This window comes from Siphateles boraxobius, unplaced genomic scaffold (genome assembly GCF_051911475.1).
Source record: "Siphateles boraxobius isolate OS27281-9 unplaced genomic scaffold, OSU_SipBor_1 8, whole genome shotgun sequence".
NCBI classification, from domain to species: Eukaryota; Metazoa; Chordata; class Actinopteri; order Cypriniformes; family Leuciscidae; genus Siphateles; species Siphateles boraxobius.
The window spans coordinates 18,899,693-18,927,167 of NW_027509208.1; the positions used below are offsets into that span (position 1 = coordinate 18,899,693).

At 38.3% G+C, this 27,475-nt stretch overlaps 1 protein-coding gene across 2 annotated transcripts in view; it reads right to left on the reverse strand.

Annotated features, from left to right (window-relative positions):
- ches1 (checkpoint suppressor 1) overlaps window positions 1–26,935 on the reverse strand; it is a 39,849-nt gene extending 12,914 nt beyond the window's left edge. The window contains exons 1-2 of one of the 2 annotated variants that reach the window (XM_077220620.1): window positions 26,641–26,935; window positions 6,694–7,244 (exon numbers count right to left, since the gene is read on the reverse strand). In XM_077220620.1, coding sequence (XP_077076735.1) covers window positions 6,694–7,230 — 537 coding nt within the window. In that variant the 5' untranslated portion in view covers window positions 7,231–7,244; window positions 26,641–26,935. Of the gene's footprint in view, window positions 1–6,693; window positions 7,245–26,266 lie in introns of both variants that reach the window. The other variant, XM_077220621.1, reaches the window with a different exon arrangement.
- Window positions 26,936–27,475: the final 540 nt, after the last annotated feature.

Below are 27,475 nucleotides of genomic sequence, written 5' to 3' on the forward strand. Positions count from 1 at the left end.
CATGATTGCCAATGCTTAGAGGAGAGGGTTTCTACTTATGGCTCATAAAGTATAACCATATTTTCATGAATATTAAAGGGGTCATATCATGGAAAACTGGAACACTAATATGAAGTACGCCTGCGCAAAGTGTTTAGCCCAAGGGCTCAAGGTTTGTCTGGTTAGAATAGTCAAGTTAGTCTCTCCTGGTGGATGCTGTAACTACACCAAATTTGACTCAACCGTGATTAAAATGTTTGTAAATATTCTGACAAAACAGAAAATCGTAAATTAATCATTATATGATAGTAGATGTTTTTGGAGAGCTCTTTAAAAGTATGGAATGAACCATTGCTTCTTGAAGGGTTTGGGAATGTATATGTTTTTTTGTTTCATCAGCCAATCAGCTTTGTTATGAAAAAAATAGCAGCTTCAGAGTGATTAGCCACATGGCATTATGACACCCGTAATTTGGTTAAAAAAAAAACTAGATGTGGAAATGAGTTTTCTTTGATAGGTTCACTCAACGCTGCGTAGCTTAGACGCAGTGGGAACGCCCTCTGGGTGTGCAGATTGTCTGAAGCCCATATAGAATCACACCAATTAATTGGCTGATGGCGCAGGCGCCGCCTTGACGCTCTTACGTCGTTATATTATATTAGCGCATGTGCACGCCATCTGCTCCTCAGATTTCTCTGCCTTCATGAAGGGGCCATTCTAGCCCTTCGTTCTCGGTTTTTCTGGCCCGAATACTTGGATTCTAGCATCAGCATTTTTCATCTGCACTTCAGCGACTGTGAATAGTGGAACTCAGTTCTCCTTGCGGTGAAGTGCCATGGAATTTCGTCGTTGCCTGCCGCCATGCACCTGCTTTATTGTGAGTGAAGACCCTCACAGTAGTGCTGGGTACCGAGTTCGGTACTTTTTAGGTACCGACCGAATTGCCTCGATACTACCGAGTATTGAAACATGTCTTGTTTTTCGGTACCAAGTTTCGATACCTAAGAGGTTAATCTCGTCAACTTCAGTGAAACAATAAACATGCAGCATGATTGGCTGTGGCGGAAAAACACTAGTTTACGCGGCTGCCCAGAGACGTGGATCATCGCACTTGAGGCTGTATATAGTGTGTGTGTGTGTGTGTGTGTGTGTGTGTGTGTGTGTGTGTGTGTGTGTGTGTGTGTAAGCGTCCAACCCAGATAGATAGAAAATTTGTGGAAATGATCAAAAGTGTACCTATGTACCCGACTCGATGCCATAAGCACACGATGCAATATTTTAGACAAGATAATTGGTAAATCTGATAAGGCACTTAAAAGCGCACAGAATACACTCGAGAGTAGAAAGTTTATCAGCCTTCGACTACAAGAACTGGAGCGCGTCACATATAAACCAAAACTCAGCGTATAGGATACTTGCCTCACTTGCCTCATCATATGTTCAAAATATGTCTACTTTTAAACGAAACAATTAGAAATAAATAGTTTGATTACCTAATCCATAGGCTATAGGCGCGCGCGCGTTCACTACTGCAGGGATGACGAGTCAGCATCGCAAATTCGCAATAATCATCTTTGCAGCCAACACGTTTAGTAAACACTTGTTCATTAATAAACAATTAAAATATCTCCTTGCTATCGTTTCCCGACACATCCATAATCATTAGGCTACTTTTGCCAGTGCTTTGCGCAAGCTTCATGTGTGCTGAGGCGAGGGATATATCCCGCACCCCAGTAGCCTACATTTAATTCAATTCACATTTATTTGTATAGCATTTTTCACAATACATATCGTTTCAAAGGAGCTTTACAGAAAATGCATGTGTCTAAATTACAATTTAGAGTGATCTGTTATAAGGGGTGACTGTGTGTAATTCAATTAATTTTCATTCAGCTTCATTGTTAAACAATGCATTAAGTTAAGGCAGAAACAATGAGCTCATTGAAGTAAAGAATACATGTTGTTAAATGATTAGGAAACAGAAAACTTTAGCATTGGTGCTTTTTTACAGACTCAAAATATGAGTGTAAAAAAGTCAACAAACTGAAAAAAGAAAAGTTTTTTTTTTTAGGTAATGTTATATTGATAAAATTGGTATCGAAAAAAGTATCGTTCAGGAACCGGTATCGAAGTCAAGGTATCGGTATCGAAAAATTTGCTACGATACCCAGCCCTACCTCACAGTAAGTGTGTTAAGTGTTTGGGTTTTTCGCATGTGCGCGAGGCTGTTCTAGGTTTGTCAAAATGTAAATTTTGTGACAATTTACTTCTCAAAACCCTCCGCTCTGAGCTCGCGGTTTTTGAGAAAGAGTCATCCGCCCCCCCTCTACATTTGGATGTAGAGCTCGAGGGTATGGAGTACCCGGGCCTTAAGAATCTGGCCTTAAGAGCCACCAAACACACCTGCAGAGCACCACCTGTGGCTCAATCTAACAGAGATCCGTGACAAGGAGAAGGTTTTCCACATGGATGCCCTGATTTCTCAGTCTGGACTGTTCGGGGAGGCGGTTCACACTGTGGTTGACAAGTTCCGGGCCGCAAAGTCCCAGTCGGCCGCCTTCAGGCAGTTTATGCCCAGGAGGGTTAGAGAGTCGTCTTATCCCTCCCCGTGTCAACCCAGAGAACCTCCCTTTCACAGGAAGGAGTTCTCCACTAGGAGGAGTGACCCGGCTCATCCCCCACCAGCAACGGTTTGGGGAGCTCACGGTCATCCATTTCCCCGCCAGCGACCTCACAGGCGTCTTGAGCTGAAGCGGTCTAACAAACATTCCGCTCCAGCTCCCTCAAATCGCTCCTGACCCTCAGGTCAGAAAAAGGAGCTTTACCTCGACTTTCAGGTTGGGACAGACCGCGCAAGCATTTCTGCCCACCTCTCATTTGCTCTCCTTTTCCAACTCTGCCACTTTCGCCGCCCAGCGCGAAAAAGTGCAGTTTCTGTTCAATCTCGTTCAAACCTTTTGGCGCAGGAGGAAGGAGACCCGTTAAGCTTTCTCCCCTCGCCCCTGACGTGTTTCGGGTCAGCATGGGCGCCGTTTTCCGTCGCCAAATTATTACGACGGATGCCTCTCTGACCGGCTGGGGCGCGGTTTTCGAGGGCAGGCCAGCATGCGGGGTCTGGACTGGGAAGACTCTCTCTCTTGGCAGATAAACAGCTTGCAGGTGAGAGCTGTTTCCCTGGCCCTTCTACGCTTTCTCCCTTTTCTGGAAGGGCACCATGTCATTGTCAGAACAGACAATATGGCGTTAGTGTCCCATGTAAACCGGCAAGGGGGCTCATGGTTGCGCACCCTAGACAGGCATGCGTGCCACCTCCTCCTGTGAGCTCAGGACAAGTTCCTTTTTCTGAGGGCTGTCCATGTCCCCGGGATCTTGAACTTCGCAGCGGATTTTCTGTCGAGACAGAAGCTCAGGTCGGGGGGGGGTGGATGCTGAACCGTCAAACAGTAGCCCTGAAAGCGGGTTGGGGATTTGCAGGCTTTTTCTGTTAGCGAGACATGTATGGACTTCGCTTCGGGTCTGGTCAAGGTGACTTTAAGACCAAGGCCAGGATATGTGCCCAAAGTATTGTCCACATCATTTCGCTCTCCGGTTGTCAACCTTCCCTCTTTCCATCCTCCTCCTTTTGTTTCTGAGGAAGACGGGAAACTTCATTTGCTCTGCCCGGTCCGAGCGTTGAAGTTCTATGTAAATGGCTCTAGCAGTTGGAGAAAATCTAGTCTGCTCTTGGTATGTTTCGGTGCTGGCCGCCACGGGCTTGTAGCATCGAAGCAGAGAATTTCCCACTGGTTTACAGAGGCTATTTCACTGGCATATGAGGTGCGCGGTCTGCCTTCACCTCTTTGCATCAGGGCACATTCCACGAGAGATGTGGCTTCCTCTCGAGCTCTTTTTAGAGGGGCCCTCCTGGAAGAAATTTGTGTGGCGGCAGGTTGGTCCTCTCCGCACACTTTTGTCAAATTCTATAGTTTGGAACTCAACTTGGCTCCAGGTTCCCATGTTTTGTCTGCTTGAACCAGTCATGTATTTAATTTGGTCGTTGTTCTAGTTACGGCAGCGCTTAGCTTGGCGAGTTTGGTATTTCGTTCCCACTGCTTCTAAGCTACGCAGCGTTGAGTGAGCTATGAAAGAGAACGTCTCTGGTCACTGGTGTAACCTATGTTCTCTGAATAGGGAACGAGTCGCTACGTTCGCTGCCAAGCTCCTCGCGCTGCCGACAAGCGTCCATTTTCGGCAGAGAAATCTGAGGAGCAGATGGCGCGCACGCGTTAATATAATATGACGACGTAAGAGTGTCGAGGTGGCGCCCGCGCCATCAGCCAATGAATTGGCGTGATTCAATATGGGCTTCAGATAATCGGCACACCCAGAGGGCGTTCCCATTTCGTCTAAGCTACGCAGCGTCTCGTTCCCTATTCAGAGAACATAGGTTACACCAGTAACCAGAGACGTTTCCATGAGCCTGTTTTTGGAGGGTCGTGTGCCAGCTAAGCAACTAAAATCATTGGGAACATTAACAAGATGTATTATGGAAACCCATAACATTTGCATGCAGAAGACTTAAAGATACAGAAGCAAAAAAAAAAAACAGGCCACTGAATTTCAAGTGTCAGACACGGGGTAAAAATGATTACTAAATGTAAAACTAAATTAGCTTTTCGCTCAAGCTACCTTGACTAACATTATAAGTGGACGTTCAGCAAGGGGGAAAAATAAAGTGCTACAAAAGTTTTTGCACTTTATCCCTTTAAAACACAGACACACACTGAATTTGATTAGTACACTGAAGCACAAAATAGAGTGCGGACACATTTGTTATCTTTAACCTGTGCGTCTTGGCTGGAAGTTTGGAGGCCTGTAAGAAAGCTGAGACTGATCTACCACACTATTTAGTGTCTTAAAATCTGCTATTGAGTAACACACTGTGAATTATTATACAGAGGGCCAGATTTACTAACTGCTTGCACTAGCGTAAACCCTCTTTTGGCATTAAAAAAACTACTGTCAGGATTTACTAAAGACACACAGTTAAAATTAGCGGTGAAAAGGCATATACACAGTTATTTTTGCATATGCATTTGTAGGAGTTTCCCTTTGAGATTATGGGAGAAGAGTATTTAAATGAATCAATTTACTAAGGGCTAGTCAATTTACTGGTATTTGCGCTATTATTTACCCTGTTTAGTAAATCTGGCCTCTAGTCTGCTGTAAACCCACAAGTTTGCCCCTCTCCCCCAAACATCCTTCTGATGTTTGTATCAGAAATATTAAATACCATTTTTAATCAAACTAAGAGAGACATTTAATAAATTGAATAGGACAAACAAAATATTCTGAAATAATAATAATATAAAATGTTTCCGTTCCCTGTTCCAAATACAGTGGAAAAATTAAACCAAATGAAACGCATGCATTCACATTTAATTCAGTTAATTCACAGTCTATATTAGACAGGTTAAATTAACATGTCAATTTCAGCAGATTAGTTTGGTATTCTGCCAGAGACTTTGATTATTTTGAACTTGGCGAAATGTGATACAGCTGGCCAAGTAACCTGAACTTAGGCCACCATGATCAACATCACTGTGCTTCATACGACTTCCCTGAAATGTTCCCATATTTTACCCACACACACATAGCAACGCAGCCAATCAGTTTTGCTGTTGCTACAGAAACTGCATGCTTTTCATGTCAACTATAGCTTGGTTGCCATGGGAATACATATACAAGGAGAACTCTTTTGGCCGTAGTTAAGAACCAAAAGACAACATGAAGACTTAGACAGGTACAAACACACTCTTAACCACACACACACACACACACACACACACACGCAAACTCACTATGCCAGAGCAAAAGGTGTTATTAATCTTTACATCTGCTTTGATGTCAGTCTGCGATTTTATCATTATTTTTCACATCTAAACAAAAAGAATGAATACATTTTGTTTGTAGTTACGCTTTGGTTATAATCATATTATATTTTAATTATATTTATGGACATGTTTGCATATCCACAGCCCACATTCATAAAATCTCTTTAAAACCTAAGCCGTTGTTGACTAACTGGAAACTGATCCATCATAAAGTCACAGTGGACTTTGAATTAAGGTTAATATTGCAGTAATGGGTCAATGCGATGTCGCAATTTTTTTTCTGTCTTACCTTACATTAAAAATGCAATTTAAAAAGACACCACTTCTATGATGAGAATTTGTTTACTTTGTTAAAAAAATATATAAAAATGTATATGTAAATGTAATACAAACATAATGAAAAAAAAATCTTACGTTTTTTTTTTAACAAACCATAATTGATTAGTGTGGTATAATTATTGCCATTATTAAGTAGTTTGGCTCTTATTATTATCTCTTAAAACAAAAAAACCTTCCTTAAACCTGAAAACAAAAAGTTTAATGAAAATGTTATTACTTTTTAATTGACCACTGTACAACATGACACTTTTCAAATAATGAAAATTGCCATAAAGGTTTTTTCAAACATTAAGAACTTACAGATTTTTTTTTATATTTTTAAAAATATTCTTAATCGTGGACATGACTGCTCCAAAAAATAATGTTAAAAATGTTTATAACTCCTAAACGAAGAATTATTGATGGAAAATCAATCAGAAAGATAAAAGTATGTATTCTAAAACACCAACCGGCTCTTTTACACCTAAGCCTCAGTAAAGCTCAGTGAAACACAAGCCCTCACCTGACTGCGATCCTTATCCACCTTCTTGAAACATTTGTTTAGCGACAGATTATGACGCACTGAATTCTTCCAGCCAGTGGGGGCGCTAGCGAAGTAAGGGAAGTGCTCTAGTATCCAGCCGTAGATGTCTTTGACAGGAAGTCTCTTAGAGGGAGCGTCCTCTATTGCCATGAAGATGAGGCAGCTGAAGGAGTATGGAGGTTTGCGGCTGGGACCCGTGGACAGGTGGTAGGGCGGCTCGCTGGGCTCAGGGGAGGACGACGGCGAGGACGAGGGCTCGCGGCCACCGTTAGCATCCTGCAGGGGGCTGACGCTACGCAGGCCGGAGTGGCCCAGACTGGTCAGCAGATCCGTGCTCTCGTGCAACCAGCTGAGGCTGGTCAGCTCCTCGTCCTCGGCCCGGCTGAGGGAGGCAGAGAGGGCCAGAGAGAGGTCAGCGGCCTCTGTGTCCTGGTAGAGCTGACTCAGGCCCCGCGCCACGCTCCCACTGCTGGGGCCCTCGGCCTTCTTCCCTGGGGGCATGACCACTGGACCCATGCAGCCCTCGGCTCCTGCAAGAGACACCAGAAGCACACTTTAAAGTGACCGCTGGTTTTTATGACAATTTTTTTTAATCAAGTATTCATGAAACGGCTTAATTGGAAAAAGCTGAATGGTATGGAAGGCCAAAAAAATCATGCTTTGGTAAATAACTGTAAAAAATAAAATAAAAAGTCATAATTATGACAACAACAAAAATATGACATAGTATGTCACAATTATGACTTGTGTTTGAAATTATGTTGAATATATGTTCAAAATTATGAATATATATTTGAAATGATGACATACTAAGTAGTCATAATTGTGACATACTAAGTCATAATTATGAGATAAAAAGGTAAAATTATTACTTTTGCCATAAATTTCGGAAATACGGAGAGAATGCTGCAACAGACCATCTGAAAAACCTCAGTGTTTTTAGTCAACATTTCTTACTGGACGACCACAAACAATGGGTGTCATTCACTAATAATTGCGTGGATTATTTTGCATTTGTCTGCACAGGAGAACTTCTCACGGAAAAACTCCTCCTAATTCACAAATTTGTTCTTAACCTCGTTCTGATGTTAGTGAATTTGGAGTATTCTAAATGAGCGGCAGCGTGCATTAAACACGGCCAAACCATCTCCATATAAGGGCTTTCCGCACACGCTTTCGTCACTCTCGTCAAACTTGCAGCTGTTTGCAGACGCGTTCTCACCCGATCCTCAAACAATTCCAATTCTCACCAGTTCAAACACAATAAACACCTTTAATACGGACCCAAATTACAGACCTCTCATTAGCCGGCTGTACATACGCGTATATCTACGACTAACGCGACTATAATTGTGTTGAAGTATGTTGCATTAATTGTACCATATGGTCCATAAAAATATATATAATATAATTATTAAATAATACAATTTATACAATTTTGTGGTGGAAACAAGCTTCCATAGATAAGGCAGCTTGTTTCTATCTCAAGAAGAGTAAAAAATTAAACAGACAACTGAGATAAAAGAAATAAAGTTGCAATTGTGTAATTAAAAGTTGCATTGTGAGTTATAAAGTCATAATGAGAAAGATTTGAGCAATTATAACAAAGAAATAGTGAAATATAAGGTTTCAATAAAGAGAAGCAACTTTGGGGAAAGTAAATGTGCGAAAAACTTGTGACTTGGAAAAAATGTGACTTATTTTCCATAACTATGAGAAGTTGCAAATATTAGATGTAAAGCTACAATTACCTTTTTCCATAAAAAAAAAAATCACGTTATAACAAGGATGCAACCTTTTTACAATAGAAAATCTGATAAAGTGTTCTCTTGTGACAGCAGCCTGTTTTTGTGTGTGTGTGTGTGTGTGTGTGTGTGTGTGTGTGTGTGTGTGTGTGTGTGTGTGTGTGTGTGGTTTCTGGGAGGTAAGCTTAGCACAAGGTTGGATTGTAGTAGAAGTAAGCTTGACACTGATTCTGCAGATGCATAAAATCTAAATACGAACTTATCACACACTGCCCAAATCACAGTAGATAATCCAGTTAATCTCTTCCTACAGCATTACCCGTCACTTTCAACTCTCTCTCTGACACCCATGCCAACACGTACCCACACACAATTATACATATGCCGTACTAACATGTCAACTGATGTGCCAGGGGCAGCACCCATTCGATCAGTCAATTTCAGCATATGCAGCTGAGCCCTCCTTGGAAAATGCACAGTCACGCCTCAGGGCTGCTTTTGACACTCGCGTTTACATGTCAAAGCAGCAGCTCTCTTCCCTTGCATTGATTGACAGCTGACAGCTAGCGCTGCATTGCTAATACAGCATCTGTCTCCACGGCAACGGAGCGAGAATATTATCCATCCTCGCAATCTGGAGCAGAGATTCCCTGGGGTCAGTCAAGGCATGGCTGCGTTTATAAGGCAGATTATACAAATGTGGACGGCATCACATCCACACCACAACCGAGGTCTCAGCTAGAATCAACTGCATATGAACAAAAACTGTGAAAAACAAAAATCGGTTTCATTAAAATACAAGAGAAAACTGTTAAAGAAATCATTAAATTAAATGCGTCACATAAAGAGAGAAAATAATACCAATGAAACGTTTTTTTGGAGGTAGAATGATGGTATCTGATTAATAGGATTTTTTGAAATTGCAAATATAGATTATTGGAGTATGTTTTACAAGAAAATGCTTTTTCAGTTCTTTCTACATCAAAATTTTGCGTTTCTATCATTGTTTGTGAAATTTACTAGCAAATTCTGAGTGAAAATTGTTTCTACACTAATTTTTTTTAGGGTACTTTGTTATTGTTAATAAAACAGCATTTACATGTTACTCCAAAGTACTTAATCATTTATCTTGATTATAATCTCCAAAAATATATTATTGGAATTTTTTTTTATGATCAATCTGTATCAAATTGGCCTCAAAATATGAAAGTCAATAAATTAATCTGTAAGAAAAGCAGTCGACTGGCGGGTCAGTTATTATGAAGGGTAACCACAATAAGGTGTTTTCTTGGAACATATAAATGCACATATACACGATATACAGTTTTGCTTTTTGTGTATCCATGGTGGCGCTGCCACAAAACGTCACATCTGACAGAAAAAGGCCAGCTAATTTTACTGTTGCTATGACAACGAACTACTCGAACAGGATACTATTGGGGCTGCCAGTGAACTTCCCTTGCGCTCAAGAATCAATTACATCTTACCGATCACAAACAAAGTTTGAAAGCAGTTTTTGTTTAAGATCTTTAAAAAACCCTCAGAAATAAGGGAGCAAGATGTTACAGGTGAGAGTTGTGACAAATGACCAAAGAGATCTGAAAACTGGAAAAGGCAAACCGCTCGCCCAAATGCCCATTAGTGCCTCAAATCTAATGTAAACATTACAGGCATTTTGGCTCAGTGTAAACAAAAGAAACTTCTAAACTCAGCATCTGCTTTATAGATACTGCAAGCTTTCTCACTTTCTACAGTTACAACAAATGTACAAGAACCACAGCATCATTATGGTGTTTTTTGACGTACCTTGGATACCAATTAAATATATAATATGGTATATGAATTATATGGATATAATATAATACAATACATGGTATATAATATAATACATGGTATATGGATTCAATTAAACTCAAATTTCAATCATTCAGTTAAAGCTTTCTCCTATAAAAGCTCATGGTAAACATTGACATTATTACAAATCAGATAGGGCAATTTGACTTTTTTGATTTATTATTTCAATATAACCATGGATTAAACAAATGATTCAGTTAAGCTTTCTCCTATTAAAGCTCATGGTTATTATAAAACTATATTGGCATTTTTACAAAATATATAGGGCAATTTGACTTTTGTTCTGCATTTCGTTTGTTGTTTAGTTTTATTTTTCTTCACAAATGGAAGAAGGACTGAAACATCAGTCAGTGTTTTCTAAGGTGGCACAACTAGCAAAAAACATCACTCATCAGACTAAAGTCAAAATATTATACTATATTTAGTATGACTTTTTTTTGCACAGCTGTTAGACCTTGCACGAATGCTTAACTTGGCAAAACAAAATAAAAAAACAAGAACCGAAAAAACAAAAAGAGAACATAAAAGGGACAAAAAACAACAAGAACCAAACAAAACAACAACAAAAAAACAAAGCATAACAAACCAAACCAAAAAACAACATAAAAGACAAAACAAAAAACAAGAACCAACCAAAGCAAAAAAACAAACAAAAAAACAAAAAAACACCACAATACATAAAATGCATAACAAAAAACAAGAACCAAACAGAACAAGTAAAAAAACAAAAAAGGCAAAACAAACAAGAACCAAAGAAAACAAACCACAAAACAAAACAAACAAGAACCAAACCAAGGAAAACAAAAAACAAAACAAAAGCAAAGCACAATAAACAAAATGTAAAAAAAAAAAAAAAAAAGTGATATAAGGGGACAAGGTAATTTTATGCTAAATACAGCAGCATGGGACAGTCAAATAACTTTTTTTTATTACATTAATGCATCAAAAACTATAAACATAAAAGGCAATTAATTATGACCGGTAGCGCAAAGGCTTCTCATGACTTAATTCAAACCAAGCAAAGCAAATGTCTCAACGGACTAGAGTTCATTAAAAATATTTAAATTCCACAAAACCTGCTAAACAAATTCTTCACAAAAGCCAACAATAAACTGCATTCACAAAACCCTGAGGTACATCTCGCTTATGAGATTTCAGTTCTGGTACGTAGAGTACAAATAATAGACCTTTGTCTTGATGTCAACACCAGCATTGAAAGACATCGGAGTTTCCCCCCTCCTTTCCAGCACCAAAAAAAGAAGACTTGTTTAGTTTCCATTTCCTCAGTTCCCATGACAACAGTGTTAGGGCACACCAGGGCATGTACATACAGCCAACCAATCAGCCAAGCCGTCCACAGATCAAAGAATACGCTCCATCCTTTCTGCCAGAAACATCAGAAAAGTCCATAAGCAATGGCAAAAAGGTTAAGGTTCGTTGACCAAAGGGGCCGGAGCGCACAGTTCTCCCTATGGGGGTCACAACGCAATAGACTCCAGGCAAGAACTTTCTCTGCTCCATATGAACCACTCTCACCCACAGGCACTAACCATTGGAAGAGTTACATCGCTCATTTGCTTTAGTCCCCTGCTCCCCTGTTCCCCCGCTCCCTTGTCTGATCTGAGCTTAGTGAAGGTGACCTGACCGCACTCAGCCCGAGGGTCTTCCAGTGAAGTTTGGTGCAGAGAGGGAGACCTCTACTCTCAGAAGTCAGGCTTAAAACAGCACTGGCCCCGGGCCCCTGCATTCACAGCATACACTGACAGCATGCTAAGAGATGCTTTTGCAGAGGGATCCCTCGCTTTCTCTCTCTTACACTCTGCTTTTCTCTCGATTACACATTCTTTGCTATTGACCTGAACTATAACTGATGAGAGAGGAGCAATCGGCAACCAGCATGGAAGCCAAAAGCCTTTCCTCTCAGCTTTTATATCCAGAGTGACATAATAACTGCACACCTTAATTTCTATCATTACATCAAAGCATAAATAGAGCATTTAGATAGATTCTGCACCGTAGTGCAAATGAGTGAGCAATTCCTGGTAGTTGGTTGGTTAACAAAATATTTGAGGTTTATTATTTTGTTTTAATACAATATTTCTAGTTCGCTTTACTTTAATAGTCTTATATTAATTATTGAGCAAAATAATTACTATAATATAATAATTAATAATACTATATATATTATACTATATAATACTATAATAATAATATAATAATTAGGCCCTTTCACACCTACCTTGTTTGGTCCGGATTTTCAGACTTTTCAGTTTGATCCGAATCAAAATTATAGGTGTGAAACCTCCCCGGACCACGGTTCGGACCAAACAGACAAAATTTGGTCCGATGTAAAGAGGTAGTCTCGGTCCGGATCAAACTGAACAAAGGTTTGGTTCATTTCTAGTTTGAAAGCATTTTCTGTTTGGTTTGGACTTTCAGACCATTTACAGGAAGTTCCGGTGGTTCTCGCAGGATTGCAGTCTTCTCCTTTCCTACCGGGGATGATAAAATGTTCGCACAACGAGGACGTTCATTTGGTGAGTTTGAACTAGCCTCGAGTATTGTTGGTGCTGCAGGTAGTAATGCCATAATAATAACAGTATAGTGGCAACAATATGCGTCTGTTCATTCATTCTTGACAAAGTTACCCGCTGAATTGACAACATGCTGATGTCAGACGCACGTATGTTTACAAACCAATCAATGTCAAGCTGCAGCCTCCACAGATGATGACGTCAGGATGCAAGTATGTCATTTACCAGTTACCAGTTCTTTAGTGCGCTCGCATAATTGCAATGTGCAACCAAACCAAAACTTACCGAATGTATAAAATGTATCTAAACATGAACTTTGGGTCGGACCTTGGTGCTTACTTTCAGGTGTGAAAACGCCCTAATTTGTAATTTAGATGTGGGCACTTTTTGGTTGAACTTCTGATTGTGCTGAAGCTGTGCTTTACAGATAGTTACATCACTTTCCTTTGCATCTACAACGCAAAATGTATAAAATTTACTGGACATTCATGATTATGACAAGAATTGAAAGATTTTACACTGTGACAGACAACGTTGGTAAGCGATTCCATTAAATTAGTCTCATGCTAACACATGATTTTTAAGTGTGGAAACAGTGTGTTAACTGTGTATCTTTAATGTTTATTTCCAGTGCTATACAACTGCCCAATACTTCAACTGTAGTTCATTACTTATTTTTAGAGACTGAGGGACATGTGGAAATGATTTTCTGTGGTAATCATCAGAAGTCCACAGATGCTGTCGATAGAGTTGTTATTAAACCTCAAAAATTCCTTTAAAGATTCACCAAACCCAAGGAAAGGACACTCAAAGTGTCTATTTAACCATGCTTTAATGTGCCCCTATTATTCTTATTCGTATATTACCTTTCATACCTTTCATTTTAGGGCATTTGTGGCCTAATGGTTAGAAAGTCAGACTTGTAACGTGAAGGTCACAGGTTCGATTCTCAATACTGGCAGGAAATGACTGAGGTGACCTTGAGCAAGGCCCCTAACCCCAACCGCTTCATGGGCACCGCAGTGAATGGCGGCGCACTGCACTAACTTTGGATGGGTTAAATGCAGAGGATAAATTCTGAGTATAGGTTACCACACTATGCCTTCACGTAACTTCACTCATGTAGTGTGTAATATAGACTGAGAATGTAAAAGGTCTGCAAAGTTTTAAAGATCAAAGTGCATGATAAATGAAGATATACTATGGGGCTGTTGAATGCTTGAATCTGATTGGTTGACTAATGTTCTAAGGCAGGGGTAGACAACGACGGTACTGGGGCCTCATTTATAAAACTGTGCGTAGGATCCTTACTAAAAGTGTACGTGCGCCAGAAAGCCAAAAATGGCGTACGCAAAAAAATATTCAGACTTATAAAACAGTGCGTACGCCAGAACCTGCGCAGAATTCACTTTATAAATACCAGTTAGCGGAAGATTGTGCGCACATGCGTCTCCTCCCCGAAACAACCATATATGGAGCTTACAACGCCTAGTTTTACTATGCATATCCTCATCTGCGTATCATTTGCATATGATTATTCATCCACGTGATAACATGTTTAACGATACCAGACATTAAGAAAAATATGAAATACGGATTTACGGTCACATTAGTTACATTAATAAAATCATTTATTAGCCTATCCTTGCCTTGTTTTTGAATAAATAAATCAGTGTAAAATACATTTCAAGTTTTTCTCAATCTTTCCCACTGGCCAAAGAGTATTTTTAATTGATTTATATTTTTAATGGAAACAGATACCTTGTTGTGCATTATTTGCACGAAACTATTTTCTCAGACAATCTGCTATTATCATGATAAGCAATTATCTATGTAGGTAAAACATTAAAACACAGCATGCCAGAGGAAAAGTGTTCGAATTTGCATTGCATCCACAACAAATATTTATATTTATTGAAGATAAAAAATGTTGTAACTTCTCAGTAATGATTTCATGTAACTTAAGTGTTTAACTCCATTAATCAGAATGGCATATTTAATATAAATGTTTACATCAGAAGTAAAACATAGTTTAAATCATTCTTTTATTTATTTAAACTGTTTTTGTGAACATGCACTGTATTTATGATTAGGATTTATAATGAAGATTTACGGTTTTAGATAGGCTATACTGTATGCGTCAGTTGGCCACCGCTGTTCTAAGATGTTCAATTATTTTCAGGGAATGTGAGAATCGAAATGAAAGAATCGATTCTGAGCTGCCGAAACAAGTCGTCAGTAATTCCAGACTCACTTCCTGTTACCTAAGGAACAATTTAACAAATTTGCATAATGCCAGCCTATGATCTTCATTGGCTGCATATAAACAACGCCTACTTTGACCCGCTCATAAACACTATAGTAGTAGCTGAGGCCTGAAAGTGTTTGGTTCATGTTGCCGACATGTCGAGAAGACGCCGTTTTTTGTGCTGCTCATGTTTTGCTTGTGATGGTAGTTCAGGTTGATCAGCTACTACTTCCAATGTTTAATTATCAAACTTGGGACTTGAATTGATACAGTTGAACACTGTTAGTGTTCGTATCGCTGTATATCAAATACTGAGGAAGACTCCAGAGCTGAAATTCAGATATGGTAATCGTTTCGTTTCCGACACATGCGGATAAGCGGTAGACCAAAATCACAACAGACTGTGCCATCTGACCAATCAGATCAGAGTAGACTCTCAGAAAGGCGGTGTTTAGAGAGACTGAATCCTTTATTGAACGTTTCAGACACTGTGAGAAAAGAGGTAATGCTGCAATGTATATTGTGAGAAAATGTAAGTGTTTTTTTTTTACCTGGGATACAGGTTAACCTAAAGGAGACCTCCAAAGCAAAAATAGGAACCTTTAAAATAGCATAACAGGGGCAAGGGGAAGTGGAAGAGTTTACAGAATCAATAAGCTTTCCATTCCAAGTCCGATATTTGGGTTTGGGGTGGCTAAAAAAACTGAAGCAGCCAGTGTTTAAAGACACTGCCCACAAACATTTCAGCCCTGTGGCATCACCACTTATCTCCAGCAAACAGGAGGACGGGCTGCTCGCCATCAGCCTGAAGTTTGTCCCTGCAGGTGCCACCGAGGACTAGCAACCCAGCGTTGTTACTCAACTCTTTCCTGGCCCTTGACCATCAGGACAGAGAGGAAAAAAAGAACATCCTCTAGTCATTTAGCACCATTTCAAAGTCAACGCGTCCTCCAGCGTATGCTGTTTGACAGGCCCTGCTAGGGTAACGTGACTGAGGGATGATGGTACCATGACTAGACAGAAGCTCTAGGGAGAGACCGTGCATCCACGGATCTGAGCACAAAGGACAGGATGATGAGTGGAAGAGGAAGATGAGACGGGGACCGCGAGAGCTGACAGTCTAGCACCAGATACATATTCATCAAACGTGCCCTTTGTGTTCTGCCGAACTCGAGACACCATACACTTCTGCGGTTCATCAAATTTGCCTGCTTCCACAAGGCGACCCCAATCCCTGGCGTCCTTGTCGTGAAACAAACCCGTTCGCAGCCCCCAGCAGTTCGTTTAAGTCCACTTCCTGGTTCAGTAGTATACAGTAAGTGCACTTTCCAAGGGACTGGATTTAAACGCTACAAGATGGACAATAAACGAAACAAACGTTATCAGAACGATATCGGTTGTGGTGTGTTATACAGAGGTTGTTTCAATGGGTCAGGTGGGTAAATAACATGACACATTTTGCACAATTGCCTGAACTATTATTTGCAATATACTGATTTACATCACAGAGAACTAGACTATGACCAGGACGCAACCCTTTTGCCATATTTATAATACATGATACTGGGCATGGTGATAAATCAACTCAGATGTTCAGAGTGTGAGCTGCACACTTTTGTGAATACCTGATTCCTCTGAGCGTATTCAGAGCATGAATCAGAGGAGTCAGCATGTCTGCGTCCAACCACAGCACACAATCTCAGCTAGCCACTTCCTACTCCGCCTCCACTCTTCATAAGGGTCCCTCACATAATAGTCTTAGGCACTTAATCATCAGGATAAGGGTACAAAAGAGGAGCTTTCCTCAATAACAGCTTCTCGAGAATAATTGACCCGTTATTGTGTCCAAGAATAAAAGTTCAGCGCAGGGATCAAGACCGAGGAGGTCTAGAATACATGCACAGAGATATGCATTTGCATTCCCATCTACCTCAAGGGCAGGTGCTCAGCCCACAGAGTTAGTGACTTGAAATACCTTTGAACGGTGATCAATAGAAAAAGATGCTTTCTCTGATTCCATAATGGAATCGTTACAGCATCAACCAGCTGAATGTTACTGCAAGTGCTAAGTAAGCGAACTTTGAACCCTTGAGTGTGACCCGACCCATCACTATTGTCCAGGGGTATTGTTTAAAGTGCACTTTAAGCCACTTTAGCTAAAAGCATCTGTAAAATGACTACTTTAGGGATTCTGCAAAATTTCGGTCACCATTTAAAATAATATAAATAAAATAGTGTATTTTTATTCACTGCAGTTTTAAGGAAAAATACTCAGCAATGATGCTGACTGATGAATTTGCACATGGTTTGCCTTAAAGCATATTCAACATATACTGTATATATTAATAATAATAATATTTATTAGTGTAATATAAAGCATATTACACTACCGGTCAAAAGTTTTAGATCGGTATGTTTTTAAAAGAAGTCTCTTCTGCTCACCAAGGCTGCATTTAGTTGATTAAAAATACAAAAAAACAGTAATACTGTGAAAAATGATTACAATTTAAAACAGCTGTTTTCTATATGAATATAGTAAAGTGTAATTTATTCCTGTGATCAAAGCAGAATTTTCAGCATCATTAGGCCTACTCCAGTTTTCAGTGTCACATGATCCTTCATAAATCATTCTAATATGATGATTTGATGCTCAAGAATCATTTATGATTATTATCAATGATGAAAACAGTTTTTTACATTTTTATTTCAGAATTCTTTGATAAATAGAAAGTTCAAAGGAACAGCATTTATCTGAAATAGAAAGCTTTTGTAACATTAAACACTACCCTTCAAAAGTTTGGGGTCAGTAAGAATTTGTATTTTATTGTTGGGGGAAATAAATAAAAGAAATCAATACTTTTATTAATTAAGGATGAGTTAAATTGATCAAAAGTTACAGTAAAGACATTTATAATGTTAGAAAAGATTATATTTGAAATAAATGCTGTTCTTTTGAACTTTCTATTCATCAAAGAATTTCGGAAAAAAGAATTGTACACAACTGGTTTTCAACATTGAAAATAATAATGAATGTTTTTTGAGCATAAAATTAGCATATTGGAATTATTTTTGAAGGGTCATGTGATACTGAAGACTGAAGTAATGATGTTGAAAATTCAGCTTTGATCAGAGGAATAAATTACATTTTAAATTATATTAAAATAGAAAATAGTCATTTTAAATTTTCATAATATTTCACAATATTACTGTTTATTTATTTATTTTTGATCAAATAAATGCAGCCTTTGTGAGCAGAAGAAACTTTTGAAAACTTACCGATCTAAAACTTTTGACTGGTAGTGTAATATATGCTTTATATTAAACTTATATATATTGTTTAATATATATATTAAATATATATTTATATTTGTTTTTTTATACACATATATATATATATATATATATACATATATATAGTTTAATATGCTTTATATAGTGTTTAATATGCAGTGAAAAAAAAATACACTTTTATTTTATAACCATTTATAACTTTTGACCGGTAGTGTAATATATAAATATAAAAACATTAGTCAATGTTTTATGTATATAATATACATATATATATACATATATATATATATATATATATATATATATATATATATATATATATATATATATATATATATATATATATATATATATATATATATATATATATGTATGTATAAAAAAAACAGTGACCAATGTTTATACATATATATATAGATTACGGTCCCTATTAAACAGATTATTGTCCTGACTGAGTCTATAGCTATAGCAAGTATAGCCTATACAAGTAATGTTTCTCAGAATACAGAATCCCCACTCCAAATAAAACTATACACAAGCACACCATAAGCTAAGTTTCTCCGTCTACAAACGGAACTACATTCTTGCTGTCACTAGTCACCTGTCTACAAACTCTTGACAACTTGTAACAAAAAAACAAAAAAATTCTTGTAAGTCGATTTACGCCAGCTAAGAAATAAGTATGAATTTAGACTCATTCAATTATTTACACAAAACACTCGGCTACGGCCATACTATGTTTATACTGCGTGGACCTAGCTGTAACATTTCAGACAGGAGAAACTAGACCCACAGTGCACTCATGACCACCACAGCTGTTCATTCAGGCCTGATCAGAAGCCAGTTCTCAGATGACCGGCGCTATGAATGGAGCGGCCACAGCTTCGGTCGAAAGGACTATTAAGGTATGAACGCTGAGCTGCTCTTAAGCGGCGACATTGAAAAAAAGATGATCCTCATTCCTGCTGTTGTTCGTAGGGAGTGAGTTTAGAGCCTCTCTCAGACTGTGTTATGCTTTGCTCTGGTGTTTAAGCCCTGACATCATACAGGAAGGTATTTTTCCCCTTTGCATTGCCAAAGAACAGGCCCCACGCATGGTCCAGACAGAGCGGAGGGAGACGCTCAAGTGCAGAGGGACAAGCTCATGAAAATGTGACTGGATAGATGTGGATCGTCCACATATGGAATCTGAAAGACAGCTCTTCTTGCTTGAGACCTGGAGATCTGGGAAACATATATCATAGCGCACCTGGATATGCTTAGCAACTACCCAGTAATGTAATCAGTGCATTGGCAATGATAGACTCGGTATCAAGGAGGAGAAAAGTCATTTAGATCCATATGTTTGATTTTATTTGTGGTGGAAACTGTTTTTCCCAGAAAGCAGATGATTGTGTGCTTGTGTCAAAGTTTGTGCTGGAAATAATCAGAGTGCACCTGAGATCAAAAAACAACTATGCTACTGGAACTCCCTTATTTCTCTTATCTGATTTGCTGTCTGATAAGCAAAATATATTTTGTTAACTTGCAGTGATTTTCATAAAAGTTGTTCAGGGAACCTGAAAAGTGTGAGCTTTGTGAGCATGATGGTAGACTAAGTGTAAGCATGCATCATCAACGAACCTTTATCACGTGACAAAAATGAGACAAGACTCAACGTAAATGCTGGATATAAATGATAATAAATAAATGATGCAAAATAAAAACTATGCTAAAATGTCTCTTCATTTTCGTTGACCAAAACAAAACGAAACGAAATGTTATAAAGTTAATCCGTCTCGTTTACTCGCGTTATTATTACTATTTTGCAGTATTTCTGTTTCCTGTGTCTCACTTCAGGGGCTGCATCAGGTCCGTCACTTCCTCAAGCCACACTCGCGGCATTATTTAGAAGATGCAGCTGCGGTGAGTTAGCGTAAACAACAATAAACAAAGTTAAGTCTGACACAGAGAAAGAAAGGGACCGATACATTTTTATTTAAATTTATGTGTGTACTTCTAACATGTTTGGTTGGTAAAATAAATATGTTGTAAATTGTCTGGAACGGATGTATTCTTGAGTCTATAAGGTAACAATAATAAGATAACCTTGTTTGAAATGGGTTTGGCTAAAAGAAAAGTTTGGTTTCGTCTAGGTACTAACACTATATTGACTGGGTTAAATAGAATTACATTACTAAAAAGAGACTAAAATACAATTTTCATTGACTAAAACTAGACTAAATGTCATCAGTTTTCGTCGACTAAAACTAAACGAAAATAGTCATGGATAATTCTGACTAAAATAAGACTAAAATGCTGACACTTTTAAGCGACTGAAACATGACTAGACTAAAAAGAAAACTAAAAATGACAGCTTGACAGAAAGACTAGTCTAAAACTAAAATTAAAACAGGCCGCAAAAAACAACACTAGCATTTACTCATCTCATTTGCAAAAAAACAGATTCAGTATTCCTCAAAATGAATAAAAGCAGTGAAATACAAACTCCGAATATTACGCAACCCTGCAATAATAAAATATGTTAAATGACACATAGGCCTATATCCTTTATGTATTTATTCTCACTTTATTAACCAATGTATTTTCTGCTGACCTTCAATGATCCAATTCAACCGTTTGGGTTTCGTTTTTTTGTTGTTTTTATTGCTGTAGAGTGTTGAAATTTCTTCTCCTGTGTCCTATTATTCTGCAATCCAGAATGGCAGCACAGCTGAAATATTTAGTTGAGCGGCGCTCTTTACTGTACATATGTGAATTTGCATTACCTTTAGGTTGAGGCTTATCAATTTCACTTTTGGTGTGAAAGGGCCTTTACATTCGCCATTTGCTACTACGAAAAACATTGTTACTTTTCCCCAGTTGAGAAAAAGTAACCCCAAAAGTACACAATACTTTCCATAAAAAGTAACTAAGTAACGCAATAAGTTACTTTTAGGAGTAACACAATATTGTAACTCATTACTTTTAAAAGTAACTTACCCGAAGAGTGCGTGTGTGTCATATATATATATATATATATATACACACTATTTTTACTATAACTGTTTTTTATTATATTATTTATCATATATTAGCTTGCTTTTTTCTCACTCAACTTTATCTATTCGCTGACATCATCATAGTCATGTGGGCTATTGATTAACAGTAACCATTAGCAAAATAGCTATTTAGGCATTGCTTAGGCAATTTAGCATGATAAATGCAATAAATAGTACATTTGTTCATGACGTTTCACTTAGAAATACGTCAAATTACAGAGATAAAACAAATGGCACATTCACACTGATTCTCACACCATTGCCAAATGGTAAAGTAAACATTTGACTTAAGAGAAATCCTCCTATGAATAGCTTACATGTATATGACTTTGCACATTGAGACGTGGGATAGGAGACAGTATTTTATATTTAAAAAAATGACACTTCAGCTTAAATAATATAAGATCTTCAATCTGAATGTTCAGCTCAGGCTGCTCTTTGACCCATGAGGTTTCTTCTAGTCTGAAGGATCATACAGACGGTGCACTCAGATCCATTCTGTAAGTGAGCTGACACTTCACTTTTACAGTGCACAAGAGAGAAGGAAGAGGGGAAAAAGTGGAGGAAGAGAGAAAGAATGCAGTGAAGTAATTTTTCAGCTTTCATATGGTTTCCAGGACAATAATACAAGCACATAAATCCAAAATATAAGGCCAATTATTGTGGCGGTAAAGCACACACAAGTTCTGTTTCAAGGTCACATATAAGCCAATGTTGTTATTGTGAACTAAAACTTTATTACAAAGCATTTATATTATTTGAAATAAAACAAATATTATAAAATAGCAAAAATAAATACTGAATAAATAAAAGCTAATAAAAGTATGAATAAATACTATAGTAGTATATAAATAACACACACACACACACACAGCAATAATAATAATAATAATAGTGATGGCCTAAGCAAGCACCACTAATAACTTCATTTTGAGAATAAACAGACCCTGTTTATGCCATTTTAGAAAATGACATAATGGCCCATTGGTGAAGATGATAAATCTCTTATGAGTCACAAAAGCATGACATCATCACTCAGAGACGCTATATGCACATGAAATCTGGGCTTTTACTGCTGCATGTTCCAGTAGTAAAGAGAACCACAGCTAATCATTACAATCTCCTGCTGACTGAGGGTTCGCTTGGACGAGAAGACATACTTACACAGAGCTCAACATGCTTAAAATACACAGCTGCCTTACTACACAAAGACAAACACAGTGCCAAACGCTTTCACCAGCAACCGGCCAGTAAATATTTATGAAAAATAAAAATAAAATCAAGTCACTGAGTCACACGGCCAAAAGCGGCCATGGGCCAATCAGAGAAGAGCTGCAGAGCAATCAGTCAGACTACAGCATGACATCATGAGTCATGACATCAGCCCCCGAAACTAAACACCCCTCTCAATCCTCGCTTTGCTCTTTTCTCTGAAAAAAGTTCAAGGACACAGCGAAGAAAACAAAGTGTTCTGGCTGTTCTCACATTAGTGCAGACGATTTTTTGGCCTGAGACTCATTATATTGGAACATGACATCATAATCAGCACAGTCACACTCATTTTTTAGTGTCTTTAGACAAACTTGACTCGCATACCAGTACTGATCCTTACCATGCTGGGACTTTACACATTGTTATATTTACATAGTGTTGTTGCGTCGTAAAAGTTTATTGAATTGTGTTGTATAGTGTGTATAAATTAATTTGTTTCCTGTATCATTTTTTTAAACAAATTTAAATCAAGAAAAATAGTGTAACAGGGAACTACACTAACATTTTCCACTGGTGGCACTTGCGCTACTAACTTTTTCAGTTACTAGCGCAAAACATGATTTGGTCGCACAAATTATTTATATAGTAAGCCGCTCTGGATAATAATAACCAATAGTGAAACTGTATTGCATACAGATGTGCTTTTTATTTTACTCTCCATCTTTTAAAACACATGCCTTCTTGTTTTCTTTAAAAATGGTTGGGATAGATTTACTGCAATAGAAAATACAGTAGCCTACACAATAAAGTGCTAAATTAATTTCTTTTGGATTTCACCATGCTATGGTTGGCACAGATGGGCAGACTTCTGAACTCTTAAGGAAAAGTAAAATAAATATAATATGTCATTGTGAAGCTTCAATGATTCGTGTTTGAATTGTTTTGACGCAGTTACAAATTTGGACAGTCCTGCAATTGAAGGCCCACAGAATTTACAGTAGGGCTGCACGATATTGGTAAAAAAATGACATTGCGATATTTGATTTTTCTGCGATATATATTGCGATATAAAAACAATTTCACCAGATGACTTGAATAGCTCTACTTGGAAAGAATGAATCATTCTAGAATGACTCTTGAGTTCAGTGTTGGACAGATCAGTTGTTATTTTAACCATTCATTAAAGTGAATCGGTTCAAAGGAGTCAGTTCGCGAATCGGACGTGTCATTAACGGACCACGGCACACGTTGTGTGATTATCCAGGCAGTTTAGGACATCGCACAAGATTTGTCTCAACACAGAAAACATTTCATCACCAGATAGATTTTTTGTTTTGTTTATTGAAAGAGTGGTTTATGCCATCTGAATGTGTGGAAAGCTTTTCAGAGAAGATGAGGCAACGTTATTTTAGCACAATTCACAACCAGTGGTAGTTCAGAAAAAAAAAACTTCGGTCTTCCGACCTTTTACCATCGTGTATTCTCAAAGATATTCAGTCAACTCAATTCATTATTATGAGCGAGGGAGGGAGAGAGAGCGCGCGCGCGACTGGGGCTTTCACTCTCTCTGCTCGTTCTCTCAGTTAAACAAGCGCGAATCCGCGAAGCCAACTTGATGTGTTGAATGCTCAGAGCGCGTTATAAAACGTATTCTTAAAATACACATTTCTATTTTAATAAATGCTCATAATAAATCATAGCATATTGCCTAAAACATTAGGTAGGTACAAAAATAATCAAACGGTGATACATTTGCGACCCATTAAAAATTAGGGTCGCAATGGCCTTTCAAAAGGTCGCATATGCGACCATTTTGGTCGCAGTGTAGTTCCCTGTGTAAGACATGGGAAGCAAAATTACACTATGCTTGTTTTCAGAGAAAATATAGTTTATTTAGTATCAACCTCACTATGAATAAACTATGATTATATGGTTAAAATATGAATACAAATTTGAATGCTATTAATGCTTGAATTAATATAAGATTTATTTTACGTCACGTAAATGCATCTTGCTTAAGGATGTTTAGATATTTTGATGGGAAAACAAGACAAAAAAAAATGATCAGTGTTATTTTAGTGTCATTGTACTATTATATTTTTAGATAAATTTCTGAATTAGAGTTTATTTTTATTTTGTTTTCACTTTAATTTTAGTTTAGTAATTTAGTTGGTTTTCAAATTTTCGAAAATATATCTATATAGTTTTTACTTAGTTTATTTATTAGTATTAGTTACTTTATTTACTTCATACTCAGGCTAACTACACGAAAATGAGAAATGTTGGTAACTAGCTCCGTTTAAGTTTTTTATATTTTATTTTAGTTAATATTTATTTTGTTTTAAATAACACATTTTATATATACTTTTAAAAATATATATATATTTCACAGTGTGTATATTATATATTTAGCAGACATAAGTGTCATACAACAGTTAATTTTATTTGTTGGTGGTCCAAAAGTGGTGTTATTTTATGTTTACTGCACTGGAACTTTTCACTGTTTGCATCACTCCAATTGTCTGTGGGTTGAGAGTATGTGAGCAGTAAAGAGTGGAACCAGAGATTTTGCCTGAAGCGAGGAGGTTTTTAAAAAGTGGAAAATCTGTGTTTTCTCTCACTCTAGTCTACACTAACAAAAACTCAACTCATATTGCATTTCTTTTTTGCATGGCCTTTTTTGAGTTTCAAATACACCCAAAAGTTGAGATAACTTTTTTTAATTTTGTCAATTTAAATACATTGGACAAATCAATTGTATAAACACTATGAAATTAAGTTTAGTTTACTAAAAAAATAATTTTTACAGTGTAGAATCGCTCCGAGTGAGGTTTCTCTTCTTTCCGTGGTTTCTCTACTGAAGATTGAGAAATGTATGGTGTTGATTGTTGTTGTTTTTTTGTTTTCATGCACTTTAAGTCAATGGTATCCAAAATGGTTTGTTTACAAACATTCTTCAAAATATCTTTGTGTTCTACAGATGTCAGTCAGTCATACAGGTTTGGAAAGACTCTAAAGGGAGTACATGATGACAGAATTTACATTTATGGTATTCAAGTCGGTTTATTAAGTCATATCCCTCATGGGACTGCTGACTAGTCCTCACAGTGTAGCGGATTTCACGTTATACTGTCCTTGTAGGGAGATTTGACCCAAACACACACTCATTCCCAAATATACATACATTTCAAAAAGATCACCACAAAATAGCCGTAATACCAAAAATGGAAAAAACAATCTGATAACACTGTGATACAGTCACCCAAGAATCCAAATGTGATTCCCAAAACTGAACGCGGTGTGTAAACAGACTCCACACACTCGCACGCAGATTAATACAATCAAACACAAATGCACAGCACGCACACGTGGCAGTGCGATTAAAACCGAAGCGTTCATGTGTACAATCAGCTGTGTTGAGCCAGTCAGACTGAGGCGTCTTTCTGCTGTTGCTGTGGTCCTCATCAGATCTGCCTCTCTTAACTAGTTTTCCGCCTGACAGACACAACATACCACACATACACGCATGCACACACACGCCTACCACCATCTGTCCGGGCTATCGCAGAGATCACAAGCAGTCTGTGGTAAACCTGTCTTCCCCACAGATACGCTCCAGATACAAACCTGAGCTTCCAAAGCAGATGAGAAGTTAATAACGAAGCAGTGGCTTTTCCTCTCAAATCCACGGCAAACTTTTGTCTCATGTCATCCTCTCCACAATTTGCATGGAACGGATCAACCTTGCGCACTTTCCCCCCTAAAACCAGTGTTGTCTTTCCTCCCAGACAGGAAAAGCACTCCAAACACACACACACGCGCGCACAAGTAGGCTATTCCCCTCGTGCACAGCGATGACTCATTTCCACAATCCTTCTGAAGACGCATGTGAATACCGTCCATACACTCCCAAACACACTCCAGCCTCCTTTTGTTGAAGCCTCAACCATAAACGCACTCATAAAAGCGTGCGTGCCCTACAGATCAACAAATTGAGTCACCTTTTAATCCCGATCCACTCTGAATAAGCCCTTCCACATGTATTCCTCTCCTCCCGGCGGCAGCGGGTCAGTTCCTGCACTTCATTTCTGCCAGAGCAGTGTTCTTGGAGTGACCACAACAACAGAGCTGCGTTCCTCTAGTCTCACCCTCTCTCTTTTCCTATCTCACTCTCAGTTTTCCTAAGCAGGGGTGTGTGCGCTGAGGCTTAGGCAACCCCTGGAAGAAAATAGGACCCAGCGCTCTCTGGGTCCTAGTGCTCAACGGTGCACTCAAAGATGCCATTGTCTGTGGCTCAGGGGGAAGCCCTGCTCGCCAGAGTCACTACATACAGAGGCTGCAGGTGGCATAACCATTAGCGTGCCAGGACTGGGGAATTCGAGGACGATTAGGCTTGATCTAAACCAGAGGTAACGTTAGGCATCTCTGACCCTTGAGATCCTTTTTTTTCGTTCTTTTTTTATAGCTCGAACTCTAAAGAAACACACTTTTGAACAAGCTAATCGAGATCTTCAGGATTGCTAGAAAGCTACACAGGCAGGGTCTATACGAATCCCGATTCATTTGAAAACACATCTTTGGGGCAGATTAACTAAACGGGGCAAATTAGTGTGAGAGCGCAACTCAAAAAAAGCGCAGATGGGAGTGAAAAGTTCCACGCGTGATCTACTGACAACACGCAAATTAAAGATCACAGACGAAGCTAGATCATTTCCATAATGACCAACGCAATGTAGTACAACACCAGTACATTAACGAGTGCAAACCTTAGTAAATCACCTTGCTTGATTCATTAAGATACCCTTAAATTTAGCGTCAGAGAGGGAAACTCCTACA